The 15,596-nt window shown below is 42.7% G+C and overlaps 1 protein-coding gene across 8 annotated transcripts in view; it reads right to left on the reverse strand.

Annotated features, from left to right (window-relative positions):
- The window catches only part of LOC115154524 (teneurin-1), a 184,939-nt gene that overhangs the window by 33,346 nt on the left and 135,997 nt on the right, over positions 1 to 15,596 (reverse strand). For 6 of the 8 annotated variants that reach the window (XM_029700822.1, XM_029700821.1, XM_029700819.1 and 3 more), the window contains 10 exons: positions 10,874 to 11,059; positions 9,810 to 9,836; positions 9,329 to 9,475; positions 4,628 to 4,844; positions 4,257 to 4,376; positions 3,887 to 4,148; positions 2,808 to 3,075; positions 1,206 to 1,349; positions 703 to 952; positions 321 to 341 (listed from right to left, as the gene is read on the reverse strand). In XM_029700822.1, the coding sequence (XP_029556682.1) occupies positions 321 to 341; positions 703 to 952; positions 1,206 to 1,349; positions 2,808 to 3,075; positions 3,887 to 4,148; positions 4,257 to 4,376; positions 4,628 to 4,844; positions 9,329 to 9,475; positions 9,810 to 9,836; positions 10,874 to 11,059 (1,642 nt within the window). The remainder of the gene's footprint in view (positions 1 to 320; positions 342 to 702; positions 953 to 1,205; positions 1,350 to 2,807; positions 3,076 to 3,886; positions 4,149 to 4,256; positions 4,377 to 4,627; positions 4,845 to 9,328; positions 9,476 to 9,809; positions 9,837 to 10,873; positions 11,060 to 15,596) is intronic. The other 2 variants (XM_029700824.1, XM_029700823.1) reach the window with 1 other exon arrangement.

A 15,596-nucleotide genomic window follows, 5' to 3' on the forward strand; every position in this document is an offset into this window, starting at 1 on the left:
AGTTAATAGCACTAACCTGGTGTCCCAGGTCTGAATTAGTCCCTTATTAGACGGAGAGGATGAAAACCAGAAGTATTTTGGCCCTCCAGGACCAACATTGAACTGCTTTAAATCCAGGTCAATACACTTCCATATTGACTGACTGTCTCCTCACTTCAAATCCTGTATTCTGTAACCAAATAAGAACATCATCCATGAAAGGTAGGCTGCCGGTTTGCAACTGAAGCACCGCTCTTTTCATGCTGCAGTGTCATAAAAAACTGTTTTCAGGAAAATACATTATGTTCTGAGTCTGACTGAGTACGGTATTGAAAACGTACCTGTGCCTGATATCTCGATTCCTAGCAGCGTTGTATTAAAGAGAGAGAAAGAGTATTAGTTCTTATCCTTGGAGAAATATCTTCTCTTCGATCCATGATTATACTTATGAAAGCATTTCAATGAAACTTCTCAGCTCAATTCGTTCATGTGCTGTGTATACAATAGATGACTAATTTTCCCATCTTTTTCCATTTCACATTAAAAATGTAATAATCATAACAGCAGCAGCAACAGCAAAATAGCTTGGCAACTAGCACTACAACAACTTTCATTACAGTATATATTTTGAATGCTTCAACCTCAGTCCTTGAGATAATGTACAAATACATAATCACAGAAAAACACTGAAAAGCATCTTTAACTACTGCTCGGGAGTGTCACCTCAATTCTAAAACGCTGATGACGAATCCATTGGGAAGAATCCTTCTGATGAAGTTGAAGTCGCCAACGTAGATGCTGCCGTCAGAGCCACAGGTGATAGCGACAGGAGCGTAGAGCTTTCTACCCAGGGCAGGGCCGTTACAGTTGGGGCAGGGGATTGTGCGCAAGTACCCCGTCCCCATCACTGTGTAAATGACTGGAGGTTGCTGGGAGATGAAGATGTTCTCTCCATTCCCTTTGTGTAGAACACCTGGAGTTGAAGGACAACTAGCAATTACAATCATATCCAGAAGGATGTCTGTCTGTCTGTCTGTCTGTCTGTCTGTCTGTCTGTCTGTCTGAAGTCATTTGAAATGGAAGTTAAAACAATAATAGTTTGGCAAGAATGTCTTGACAATATTCCTACTGGATAACCAGGTATGAAATAGTGTCAGGTCAGGTGGGCTGAGGGTACAGTACTGCTGAATGGAAGTGGGACACAGAGGAACAGGTAGAGCCCTCACCACTTTGTAGGTTAAGGATGTGGTGCTTGTCCAGGGACCATCCCCCCAGGTTGGAGGCAATCATCTCAAAGCCCTGCAGCTGAGCCATCCTTCTCTCCCACACAATGTAGTCAGCACATGACTCATACTCATAGCCTACAGAGACTGGAACAAAAGGGACCACTGGGCTGTTAATGGGACGCCGCCAATTGTCATGCATTCATTACCCTGTTGTTACTGCAATTACAATGAGACACACCTGGAAAACAACAACCCCTAATGCTTTTGTGATGGTGTGACTAGCTCCTGCACAGTGTACAATTGCAGTGAACCTAGAGTTGCCGTGGTCCGGGCAGCGGCTGGAACGAGGCATTATGGTGGTTATAGAGCAGCCTGGGTGTGTGCTAACAGTCTGCGATTCTCCAGAGACTTTTTAATGCATCACTGATACCATCATGCTCTGCTGCATCCACCCAGTATGTGTGCACGCTCACCCTATTTCCTTGCTCCGGCTCACCGTCTCTCTTCCCCTCTCTCACCCACACACACACACACACACACACACACACACACACACACACACACACACAGGACATAGTCAGTTACACACAGAGTAGCTACAGGCTCCTGCTTGTCTCACCATGATAGATCAGCCTGTTACTATCGGCAACGAAGAGAGAGAGGGTGAGTAAGGAGGAGAGAGAGTGGATGAGGTTTGAGGTTGAGCTCAATTCCCACTGGTACATAAAGATAAATGAATAAATTAGAGCCTTTTTCATCTCCTTATCTCTTCCTCGGGTTTATTTAGTGTGGAGGAAAATATGTTTGCACCATAACAAAATGTGTTTTGAATTTCAATTTAGTTTGGATGTCGTTTCTAATTGTGCCATGTGTTCGATGTTATTTATAGATAAACGGGCCATAACATCTCCAGGACTTCCTATTTATATCACAGACTATTAACCAGTGCCTCATATCCACCATCAAGGAGCTGGATACGCACAGATTAAACTGTGTATTCAGTGAGAAAGGATTCCAACACATGCACACCAGCTAGGCAATCAAGAAACACTCTGCTATCTGACAGTAATACAAGGCATGGAGAGCAATCCAGGGAGACGTCCTCATAGTGTGTGAAAGAGATAAGAGTGGCCCCTGCTTTCTGCTCCAGTTAGATTTGTAACACTCTCTCCATTACGACAAATTGCAACAATGCATCAGAGCTGTAGTTCCCAATAGGCAGCCAGCACACTAAATCAACCACTGATAAAAACAAAGCTTATGTGTGGCCCTTGAAAAATCTGTCAGTCTTTCATACTGCTGACCATTAACACACCGACAATGTCTTTAGAGCTCTGTGTGATTTTATTATCTAACGATAAAGTAGAACAAAGGTAACATGCTGTTCTGCTGTTGCACTGCTGAATGTAATACTGTCTTTATAGATTTTTATTTGCCATTAGCTACAGATTGTCTCTCCCAGTTACCCATGGAGCATGTTGCTTGCTGTCATCCCTTGGGTGAAAATTGTCAAAGGAGTGAAATACAGCACATTATATTTGTTCTACAGGGAATCTGAATGTACATGACAGGACATGATTGAAATGCTGCATATGATCTTACCCAGAGCTTGGGCCAGGCCCACCACTTTCTGCCCATAGACATCAGTCTTGTTCCAGGCCAGGACATAGACCAGGTTGGGGGCGGCAGGGAACCACTTCTGAAAGAGTCGTCCCTCGATGGCGGTGGACACATGCACCTTAGCCAGGCCAGTGGGGATGATGGAGTGGGTTAAGATGATGCGGAACAGAGCCTTGTAGCCAGGGGAGCGGGTGCTCAGGTAGCTGAGCTTTAAGAAACTGCCAGGGATGGCGATCTCCTCTTGGACAGCCTGAGGAGGAGGAAAAAGCATTTTGGCTGCTGTTATTATGTACTATTGGTTACCAGGAGTTGGAAAAACTTCACAAGCCAGAGGATACAAACTATGTATAAAAACATCTTAAAAGTCTTTCAGTAAAGTATCTTTGATCACCTGGTGTTTGTTCTCGTTCCAAGATATACTAGCTAGTACTATATGTCACTTTCTTAAAATCCAATCAAAATAACACTCTGTTTTACACTTTGAACATTATTCTACATACACGATTCCCCTGGAATACTAAATTACATCTATATTCTATATCATTAGCAGCGTACAGGAGGACATTTTAATTACTGCTGACGATCTAAACCCCACTCCCACCCTTCATTGCTCACAGCTTCAATCACTCTGAACTGGGTCCTCATTAAAATCACTATCAGTTTCATTATCGCTCACAACAAACTAGGATGTCTACAATCTGCAAATCACAGTTCCAAAGCTGAGGTAGGAATATCAGTGGGATCGGGGGAGAAGATAGCGAGCAGCGCTGGGAATAAAGCGCCCCGGCAACTGATTAGTGTGAGATTCTAAGATGATTTCACAGGTACAATATGAGCCAGGTGAAAATTAGACAGGACCCAGAATAAAGAAAAATGCAGGAATTGGAATAGAAACAACCATTTATAATATACACCTGGAAGTCATAAAATGATATTGTGATTAGAGATGTATGCATTATGGAAATGGTTTAGTATAGGTGGTAATTGAAAACTGAGTGAGCATCCCTGGGACTGTATATATTATGTATATTACTGGCTGGTGAGTGGGCCAGCTACTGTACCTGCAGCTCAGGGATGGCTGGGCCTCGCTCCTCACAGGTTCTGGCAAAGCGGATGAGAGGGGAGGGGAGGACGATGGGGTACGGACTGACCAGGTTCTTCAGGTTACACACAGGGGGGCGAGACTCAACCCTCGCCATGGTGACCTTCTCTACAACCACAAACTGGTTCCACGGTAACCAGATGGTGCGTTTCTGCATGAGGAAGGGAGCCCTCTGGAAGATCAGGGAGACTGAGATGCCCCCTGCAGCCACCAGGTCAAAACTACAGGAACAGAATCCACACAAACACACAATCAGTAGCGGCAAAGCATCATATTAAGCCAATTTACTATAGTATCTACAATACAATACTAGACCACTGTCTACTTACCTGCCATCCTGGCGACTGACAGAGAAGCCAAATTCAGGGTACTGCTGGAAGCTGATGTTCACTCCCACCAGTGGGGTCCTGTCTAGTGCCACCACCTGGCCCCGGATCACTGAGGCTCGGCTAGGAGAGAGCAACGTTTTAGTTCACTGGGTATTTTAATTATACTATAACAAGTTACATTGTTTTCCAGTTCAGTTGACAAAGGCAAATGTGCTATATCCATACAGAGTATTGTGGTAGCCTACAAATAGCTGTGTATAAAAGGACCTGTACTTCAGTGGCAATTATAATTCTACAGTATATAACAAGCTATTCCTGTTCATTCATGCGGTACCAGAGGTAAATTATATCGGCTATATTATCTATTCTACCTGCTGTCGAATGGGATGTCTCCAGGGAAGACATGGGTGCTGTCCTTTCCAACCAGGAAGCGTACGCGGTCGTAGAAGAGGCGTGAGAGGAGCGAGGCATAGGGGGTCTGGTTCTGCTGGATCAGGTCCAGGGGGTCTGGGGAGCCCTGGCACAGAGGCCCACTGTGACAGCTCGGCTGCTGGCAGCAGTCCGGGTCCACACAGTCCGTCAGGCCATCTACAACAACACGATAACACAACATCATCACAGCTAAGTCTACACTGTACAGTATCTCAGGCTCCCAATGTTACACAGGTGGGAGAGTTAAATAACATTCAAAGCACAGAGGACCTTGTGAAATTGAGATGACATCTCTCAAGTGGTTTGAAACTGTAAATCACATTTCCGAATGATATAGAATAAATCGATAATGTTTCTCCTAAGTGGGACTACATCCACCCTATCCTTTAACACACAGTAATGAAGATCAGTTAGACATGGCTTAGCTGTGATGATTTGAACAATGTGGAGAAGCTGATGGTTAACAATATATCTAGTTCATGCCTGACAAGGAGCAAAATGCCGATCTGATTTATACAGTCTTAATACTGTACTTACTTGCTGCTCTATAATTGCAGTACAGTGCCTTCTTAATTATGTTCTCTTCAATGTCTAAAATGTGTGGGTCTGAGCAACGGCAGCACGTTGGGTCCATTAAATCCATAGACTCCTCTCAGGCAAACACTTTCAATAGTGCTGAAGTGAATGCTGACATTCATCAAGATTGCTGGCATTGAATGCCACACAACAGCAAAAGTACTTAAAAGTACTTACTTGGTAATTAAAAGCAGAATAATGTATCTTGGTCTTTAGTACACGCCTTCAGCAACGCTTTCTCATAACACGTTTTAAAAGTATGGTTACTTATACCACAGACGGCAAATATGTGCAATGTGGAATTAATTCAGAATACAATTTTAAGTATGCTAACAGAAAATAATAACGTGTAATTATATACAGTATGTGCCAAAGAAAATGTATTCAGTAAACGACTGACCAACACAACAGAATAAGTACTGGGCCAAGAGCCATAACATCCCCATTCAGTGCTGGGCTGCCAAAGTAAAGGAGGCATGGTGCCCAGCTATAAGCTGGTTGGCAGGGTCAGCTCTAACTCCATCGGTCATGACCACAATGCATTCATTTTGCTGGTTACAATACTGTATAGAACATCTCACTAAAATAATGTATCTGAGAACAATGACAGTTGTACTGTACCTGCCATTGCCACCATATTTCCATAATCAACAAACAATGCAATAAAATAATGAAGAAAACGATTATTTGGGGGAGAATTGCTATCCATGTTTGTGAACTAATGTTGTACAATGAATATCGTCCACAGCTGCAAATGTAAAACAAAGCACTGGATGGTCAATTGTGTGGTTATAGTGACTCATTTATAGCTGGTTGGAAAAGTCCTGATCTTTTCTCTTAATCACTGCTCTTTTTCAGGTGATCATTTGCCATTAGCTTTTTCCAACCAATGCCTTTGACGAGGCCTCATTTGGAATATAAATGGCATTTCTAATGGAGTTGAGATGAGATGAAAATAGGAATATGTTCTGGGATTCTGACGTATATATATTGGCTTGGGAAACTAACTGACATGGGGTGATTATTTCCTCCTCTCCTTTGTTGGAGTGTCGGGCCAATTTGAGCCTCCTACAATTTCCCTCTACATTAAAGGAGGGCCAAAATGAATGTACATCATCCAAGATTCTCATCAGTCATAAGAACTCACACACAATGCGGAGGTCACATCTTTGAAGGGAGAGACATAGCTGCCGTGAGTAAACTAAATTAGGTTGTAGAATAATAGAGGAAAGGTTTACTGCCCAGGCTGCCGGCACATTACTGAACTGAATTGTGAATTTGTTTTCTATTGTATTGGGTTAGAAAAGAAAATACAGTGAATGATTTATGATCTACAAACAAATAAAGATACATTAACACATTATCACACAAACACGGCTAGAGCAACTGGGAAAATTATCAAAGAAGGAAGACTTGTAAAAGTGAAGCAGCTGGCATGCTTCTATATAGAGGCTTACTGGGATAAAGCACCTGATTAAGGACTCTGAAGGTAAGAGATAATGGTGTTTCTTTTAAGTGCTGCCAGCCAGAGCTGAGAAAACATGTGGAGTGGGTGAGGTAGAGAGTTCATGCTCCAAACACATCTCTAGACTACCAGACTGTACACAATATTATGCTCTTACCTTCTCTACCACTTCTGTCTGCACATACCAAGGAACCAAACACTGTCTAATGTAGCTAATTAGCACCCTATGCAAAGAAGTTTATTTTAAAGCTGCAATATGTACATTTTTGGGCTACCTGACCGAATTCACATAAAAAAATGTTATAGATCTGTCATTCTCATTGAAAGAAAGTCTAAGAAGCGGTAGATCTATTTCACGTGCGCTATTTCTATACTTCCTGTTCTTAAGTTTTATTTTTGCTCTATTACTTTGGGTTTTGTAAACCAGCTTCAAACAGCTCAAAATACAATATTTTTGGTTAATGAAAATACATTTCACAGTGGTTTAGATGGTAAAATGATTCTCTGTTTTGTCACATAAACTGATATTAGGCGAACTATTTGAATTTTAGTTACCAGGAAATGGTGGAGAGATTTTTGCATATTGCACCTTTAAAACATCTGACTCATGTAGAGGAATTGGATGAGACATAGAACTCACACAGATTCAGGACATTTTGTAGCCTGTCACTTTAAATGAATGTACGGTATTCATAATTACTCTCAATTTCTTCACCTGAAATTGCATAATTGTTTTAGGTAAAGAAGAACATTAAGCGTTCCAAACCACATCCCTTTTTCCAGATGGTAGCTTGACTATACAGTACACAGAATTATGTTTTTATCTCCTTTGCCACACACAAAGGAAATGTACACCTCATATAAAATATACATTTACATTAAGAAGCTAACTCATGCACTACATGAGAAGATACATGGTGCTCATACAGAAGCAGTATGTTTTCTAACCTGTCAATCATAGTTCATGTATCATACTAAACTACAGTAACTATGACATTACATGTATTACACTTCACATTACATCATTGTAAACTTTTTAAACTTTGAAACATCAAGAACGTGATGTAAGTCAGTGCACAAATGGCTTCTACTGTAGGGCATCTTTCCCCTCAAAGACATGGGCATTGAACCGGAGCTCCCTGTTCACTGGAACACCAGGTCTGGTTCCCTGTTCACTGGAACACCAGGTCTGGTTCCCTGTTCACTGGAACACCAGGTCTGGTTCCCTGTTCACTGGAACACCAGGTCTGGTTCCCTGTTCACTGGAACACCAGGTCTGGTTCCCTGTTCACTGGAACACCAGGTCTGGTTCCCTGTTCACTGGAACACCAGGTCTGGTTCCCTGTTCACTGGAACACCAGGTCTGGTTCCCTGTTCACTGGAACACCAGGTCTGGTTCCCTGTTCACTGGAACACCAGGTCTGGTTCCCTGTTCACTGGAACACCAGGTCTGGTTCCCTGTTCACTGGAACACCAGGTCTGGTTCCCTGTTCACTGGAACACCAGGTCTGGTTCCCTGTTCACTGGAACACCAGGTCTGGTTCCCTGTTCACTGGAACACCAGGGGCTACACTCAAGCATGAATGTTTTAGAGGAGCCAAGCAGCAGGTAGCATACCACCAGCTAATTACTTAGAGGTCTCCTTGGTCTGAGAGCCATGACGACTGCTGTAGTGAGCCATGTCGACTGCTGTAGTGAGCCATGTCGACTGCTGTAGTGAGCCATGTCGACTGCTGTTGTGAGCCATGTCGACTGCTGTAGTGAGCCATGTCGACTGCTGTAGTGAGCCATGTCGACTGCTGTAGTGAGCCATGTCGACTGCTGTAGTGAGCCATGTCGACTGCTGTAGTGAGCCATGTCGACTGCTGTAGTGAGCCATGTCGACTGCTGTAGTGAGCCATGACGACTGCTGTAGTGAGCCATGTCGACTGCTGTAGTGAGCCATGTCGACTGCTGTAGTGAGCCATGTCGACTGCTGTAGTGAGCCATGTCGACTGCTGTAGTGAGCCATGTCGACTGCTGTAGTGAGCCATGTCGACTGCTGTAGTGAGCCATGTCGACTGCTGTAGTGAGCCATGTCGACTGCTGTAGTGAGCCTTGACGACTGCTGTAGTGAGCCATGTCGACTGCTGTAGTGAGCCATGACGACTGCTGTAGTGAGCCATGTCGACTGCTGTAGTGAGCCATGTCGACTGCTGTAGTGAGCCATGTCGACTGCTGTAGTGAGCCATGACGACTGCTGTAGTGAGCCATGTCGACTGCTGTAGTGAGCCATGTCGACTGCTGTAGTGAGCCATGTCGACTGCTGTAGTGAGCCATGACGACTGCTGTAGTGAGCCATGTCGACTGCTGTAGTGAGCCATGTCGACTGCTGTAGTGAGCCATGTCGACTGCTGTAGTGAGCCATGTCGACTGCTGTAGTGAGATTTAACAAAAGGAAAATGAAAAGGAAGAGAGTGGGAAATGCTTGTTGGCTCAGATGTCAGGAAGGAGAAGTGGAGTCCTACATATTTCCTCCTCCTGACCTTCACCTGCGATGGAGGTCAAGTCATTAATCATTATTGAGCCACAGACAGACCACAGTCCACAGGGACCTTACCTCCGTCGTTGTCGGCGTTGTCATCACACTCTGTCTCCATGACAACATTGCATCCCATGCCGCTCCAGCTCGCCTGGCACACACAGTGCCACCCGCTCTGTTCCAGGGTGCAGCGACCGTGGCCATTGCACAGGCCTGGACAGCCGTCTGGATGGAGAGAGAGAGGAAAAGACAGAGTCTGTGTATCAGAACACTGCCAGTCATTCCTCATGATTAAGGAGATGGGGACAAATGCTGCTACGCTTTTCATTTACATAAAATCCAGATGTCTGGCCATTCGAAAACATTTGTTACATATTTTGTTATATTCCATCTCACATTAAATTGAATATGGTGAATGATCTGCCATTGGTTGGGCATCATACTTTCTCCTCAAAATTAATTAACATTTCAATGAATGTGCTTTGGTAGTAGGAATACCATTCAAAAACCCCTGCTGCTTTGAAACAATTCCATCCTAGAGAATGAGAAGGCATCTTACCTTTAACAACGAGATCCAGGTAATGCGCTATATACCATAGGAAGATAAAAGGAAGGAAGAAAAAAAGTGTGTGAGATTAGATTACTGAGCCTCAGAGATAATATGCTAGCACCAAGGCACATGAAGAGATAATTACAGCCTATTAATGTGCCAGGAGCTAAGCTTTATGATTTGATTCACACATCCACAGAGACACAGAGCCCATCTCCAATTCCGCATCTCTAAAGGCAAGTGAAACGATTTCACAGGATTGTTTTCTTGCATTTCTGAAGTGAAAAAAATATCTTCTGGTTCTTTTATAAAATGTACTTGGCAGTTCCCAATTCTGTTAGTCCCAGATGACAAACTGCAGTGTTCTATCAAGGTGTAGCCACATTAATTGAGTGCGTTCGAACTTGGGGAGCAAATTATTCAGTTGCAAGAAACTAAAAATGCCTCCACTCTAGGGAAGAGGCCATGGCTGATGGAAAATTAGCCTGGCGGCAACAAACAGTTTCATTGTTACTCTGAGTTTTCATTCTCAAATAACAGCAATGAAGTGGATAAATTGTATAACAGACAGGCAGGGCACTGACATCATTGAACCCCAGCCAGTGTCTCTAAGACACATGGTAATATGTTACCCTCTTAAACCCCCTGCCTCGGTCCCTCTAAATGCCTTGCAAGGTTTGGTACCTGTTTTCTTCTAGCAGATGAATTGAATAACCGGGCAAGAATGAGTGTGTTCCATCTGACAACTGTGTGTCTAAATGATACAGCAGATGAATGGTTCACTGGGATAGCTAATGGTCTGCTAAACTGCTACACTGTTTACAATGTGTGGTGCTAGAAAAGATGCACTCAAATGGATAGCATATTCAATGATGTGTATCTGCAAAGATCTGTGGTTCACACATCTGTGCATTAGTGGTGACAGTTTTAAGACATGCTAAAACACCATCAAGCCTTAGTAAAGGGAATCAGCCCCATGGTTTCTAAACAGAGCAATAGCTACTAGAGTCACGTTACACGGTCTGTTTGTTAACCTCCTGTGGTGGTGGTGGGGGGGGGGGGGGGCGACTCACCGATGCTGCAGTGTTCTCCCTCCCAGCCGGGGTGGCACTCACACTGTCCGTTCTTACACTGGCCATGCTCCTTGCAGCGGGGGTGGCAGTCCTGCAGGTCACAGCCTGGCCCGTCCCAGCCCTCCTCACACTGGCACTTCCCTCCCACACACACACTGTGGGCACTGCAGGGCACCGGACACACCTCTGCACACGGACACAGAGAGAGACAGGCACAGGTCTTACTGCTTTGGGCAACAGACAGTACACCTCTACACAGGCCAGATGGACATGTCAAAGGCCAGCTGCATCATTGCTCCCAAAATACTTGTGATCATTTCCGATGAATTAATTCAGGATCCTCGACACTAATCTTGTCTTGCAAGTTCATCTAATAGAACTCAAAATTTTTATATTTTTAAAAAGAATATTATAAAACCCCTTTTTATTCTTATCTCTACCTACCTATTCATGACATAAAACTCAAATTTTGTTTGTTATAATACTTTCTAACTATGTCGAGTGCTGCAGGTGCAGTTATAAAACATTCAATGCTTAAAGTTTTAGAGGTTTAATGATATTCAATGAATAATTTCTGTGGAATATGGAGAGTACATCCTATCAGCAAGTAGCCAATCAGCAGAGAGAAGAAAGAGCTGCGGGCGCAGAAAGGCCACTTATCCCCACACATGAAAACGGCATTCACATTTAAATATCCATCATATTTAATCATGCCATAACCACTTCATTTGCATTTTATTAATCTCGATTTTTCTACCATTAAGTATATGACATTTCTATTCATTTTGTCTCTGCATCTGCTTGCAATGGAATTCAACATGTTTGCTGTCTAACACAATTTTATAGTAACGGTTGAATGTTGCCATTATCCTCGATGCGCTTGGATTTCTATGTAAAAATAATCACAAACACATTGATACATATAGGCTACTTCAGTGTGTTACAATCAGGTTACAGTAGGTTTACTCCATGGTAATGATATAGGCAGTACAGCCACACACAGTCAACGTTTCAAGTAATTCTGCATACACTTGAGTGAACACAAAATCAATTTCCACTTTTGGATCGAAATACTGAACTTTGCTTTGGAAGGCTAGAAAAAAAGTGTGGGTTGAGTGAATACACATTTCTTTCATGGTTATGGAAACCGAGGCACCACACTGCTCCAAGATTCAATTCATTGGAAAGCGAAATAACCTCCACACGTGCCATTTTCCCTTTTGGCCATCACTGAAAACATAATTGATAGGAAAAGTAATGAAGAAAGAGGGACTACTTTTCGTTTTGAGGAATGTCTTAATATGCAGCCCACCTCTCAGGGTTTCACCCAACCTAAATACAGGACTCTAGGAACAGAAACATTAATAATATGAAGATGAGCAGACATTGATATGACCGGCAGGCTTTATTCTAAAGGGTGGAGGCTTCCATAATATTTTGTTGGCAATGTGTTTCCATTCTTCTCCATATATATAATAAGCAGTGACATCAGCAGTAGGGTGTATTAGTGTGTTGTTGTGTGGCAGCTAGCAGCAGGCAGCTAATCTGTAGACCTGTCCCTGGGCTACTGAGGAACCTGATATCCTTCTTGATCTAGGTTGGCTAATTCTCTAATTCTCTCTTTCTCTCTCTCGGAGGACCTGAGCCCTAGGACCATGCCTCAGGACTACCTGGCATGATGACTCCTTGCTGTCCCCAGTCCACCTGGCCGTGCTGCTGCTCCAGTTTCAACTGTTCTGCCTGCGGCTATGGAACCCTGACCTGTTCACCGGACATGCTACCTGTCCCAGACCTGCTGTTTTCCACTCTCTAGAGACAGCAGGAGCGGTAGAGATACTCTCAATGATTGGCTATGAAAAGCCAACTAACATTTACTCTTGAGATGCTGACTTGTTGCACCCTCGACAACTACTGTGATTATTATTATTTGACCATGCTGGTCATTTATGAACATTTGAACATCTTGGCCATGTTCTGTTATAATCGCCACCCGGCACAGCCAGAGGAGGACTGGCCACCCCTCATAGCCTGGTTCCTCTCTAGGTTTCTTCCTAGGTTTTGGCCTTTCTAGGGAGTTTTTCCTAGCCACCATGCTTCTACACCTGCATTGCTTGCTGTTTGGGGTTTTAGGCTGGGTTTCTGTACAGCACTTTGAGATATCAGCTGATGTAAGAAGGGCTATATAAATACATTTGATTTGATTTGGCACAAGTACAGTATAACCGACGGTTATCGATGAAGACCGTCATGAAAATAAAATAAGTCATAACTGTTCAAAATAAGAATAATAAAAAAAATGGTGTGCAACAAACAGCTGACTGAAGACGGGATGGTCGGACATTCGTGCAGTTGAGTCTGTTTTGGACTCTTAAACGCCCACACTAGTAGAAATCCACTTTCTCGAGCTGAAAGACCACGGTCAGTAATAAATAATTGTTTAAGTCAAAGTATGATATATTTGGGGTTGAAGTGACAAAACTGAACTGCCCGCTTTGTGCAAATTAGTGACAATGACGTGTTTTTTCCTATGAAATGATATGCAAATAATTTTTTGCCTACGTTTTGTTTCAGGGCTTGGTTTTATTTTGATGGTTTGTTTATTAATCAGAAACACCTGCAAATGTTGCGAGTCGCGACTGAGCTGAGCAATATAATTGAGCATCTTCAGTTATTAGGTAGCCTACCTAATTTGCTAACTGAAGGACTGCAAGCGCCATTTGAGCCGCGAATCGCTCTACCAAAACAGGTGAGTCTTTCTCATCAATATCACAGACTTTTTTTTCATATTACTAAAATTGTTCTCTTTTTAGACAACCACATTTTGCAGTTGTTTTCTTTTTGCCCTGTGTTTGATTTGTGAGCTTAAAGGAAAACTACTCAAAAACTATCTTATGGCATTTTCCATTTGTCCATTGTTGATAGTCCCAAAATCTTTTTCCATGTCAGCAATCAAGTTTTCAAGATATATAACTTTTAAAATACAGCCAATATGATGCATTTTACATTATTATTTTTTTTACACGAAGTGGATTTCTGTTTTCTCACTGAAAAGTGTTTTGTGTTCTCTTGGCCTTAACTAAATACTAAACCATCTTTTGATTACTGAATGTGTCGGCACCGGGGACCGTTTTGTAGGCTAGGCTAGGCTACCTATTTACTGATTTAATTGATGGATAAAGCCTTAGCACTCTGAGCTCATTCCCAATGAGCAGTGCTTTACTTTATTATGTTGCTGTCCAGCCCACCGTGGTCAGCACCCCCAACTCCAAACATCTTGCCGCGGCTATGGCACACATAGATACAGAATGACTAAAACGAGCTTGCCCTGGCAATTTGACTGGTAAACTCATGGGTACACTCGCAATGGATGCGTGGTATTGTGATGTAATCATTTCCATGGTAATGTAGAATGTTCATTCAAATGATGTTAACTGATGTGGCTCATGAAATGGAATGTAGTTTTTGTAATATCAGTTGAGTTGAATCAACAAATCACAGCACATATTTTAGCACATATTTTACTTCCTGCTTTGCTCCTATGGGTACACTCACAAAGGCTGCCAGTCCATCCATTATGCCATCATTGACTTGAATGGTGATGTCCGTTCTATTCATTCTATTTCTATGGCAGCACATGCAGTCAGGAGCGGAGGAGAAAATGTGCTACCAAAAAAACATTGACCGTCACAGCCCTATAATGAGATCTACATTTGTATCACTGGCTGAACAAAACCAAAACAACAACTTTTAGACAAAGATGACAAACAACACAGAGGAATATCCAGCATCATCTCCTACAGCCTCAGTCAGAACAGCTTCCCTGAGATGTTTTTACAACCACTGTGTCAACGCTGTCTGTTATCAGTAGGAACCATACAGTCATTGGTGGCAACTCTTGTTATCAACGTCCTCTGACTAAAATAAATTAATTAAACATTTCAGTAAGAGACAGCCGTTCACCATGAATAAATATGAACAAATTCCCACGTCAAATGAAGTGTAGACTTTTCATCTGGAGGCAGACAGTCAAAATAAATGCATTATACTTTTTCAAGTGTAGCAGCGAAGTGAATGTTAATCCAATGCAATGAAAAAAACTTTAATTCGTTCTGTATAAACAGACAGAAAGGTGACCTAAATTCAAATACAAAGATCAGATGAACAGATAACGCCTATGCTAAAAATAACAGATTTAAATTGTACAAAGGAGCATATCTCAGGATGAATCCCAACCATGGCATTATTGTTCCCTGGAGGAGGCATATTAAAAAATGAATCGTTTTAAAACAATCATTAGTATGCAACAATGCATATGCATATATTGATAAAGAAACAAGAAGTGCATTTGGCTGAATTGGGAGCCATGGAGCGCAGTCCAATTTACACACAGCGTGTCAGAGAAATGATTGCTAATTTGTCTGATAGGCTGCTGGGTGTGTGAAGGTTTCCTTCTGCTAGGAGCTGGCAGATCATTACAAGCAGAAAAACACATTGCCAGGGTCTGTGTTACTCAGTCAGAGGTAAGACCAAAAGTTAGAGTCATGTACAGCAGATGCAATCTAGTCATTTAAATCACAGCCAGACAGAAAAGAGTGGGGGCCTGACTACACGTAAACCTTTTATTGGGGGTTAAGGACGTGATTGAACTCCAAAGGCTCCCCTCTAAGTGTCTGGGAGTGGACATTCCGACTCCGAATGTGAGGTAATGGTTTAAGTGAGGTAA

This window comes from Salmo trutta, chromosome 19 (genome assembly GCF_901001165.1).
Source record: "Salmo trutta chromosome 19, fSalTru1.1, whole genome shotgun sequence".
Classification (NCBI taxonomy): domain Eukaryota; kingdom Metazoa; phylum Chordata; class Actinopteri; order Salmoniformes; family Salmonidae; genus Salmo; species Salmo trutta.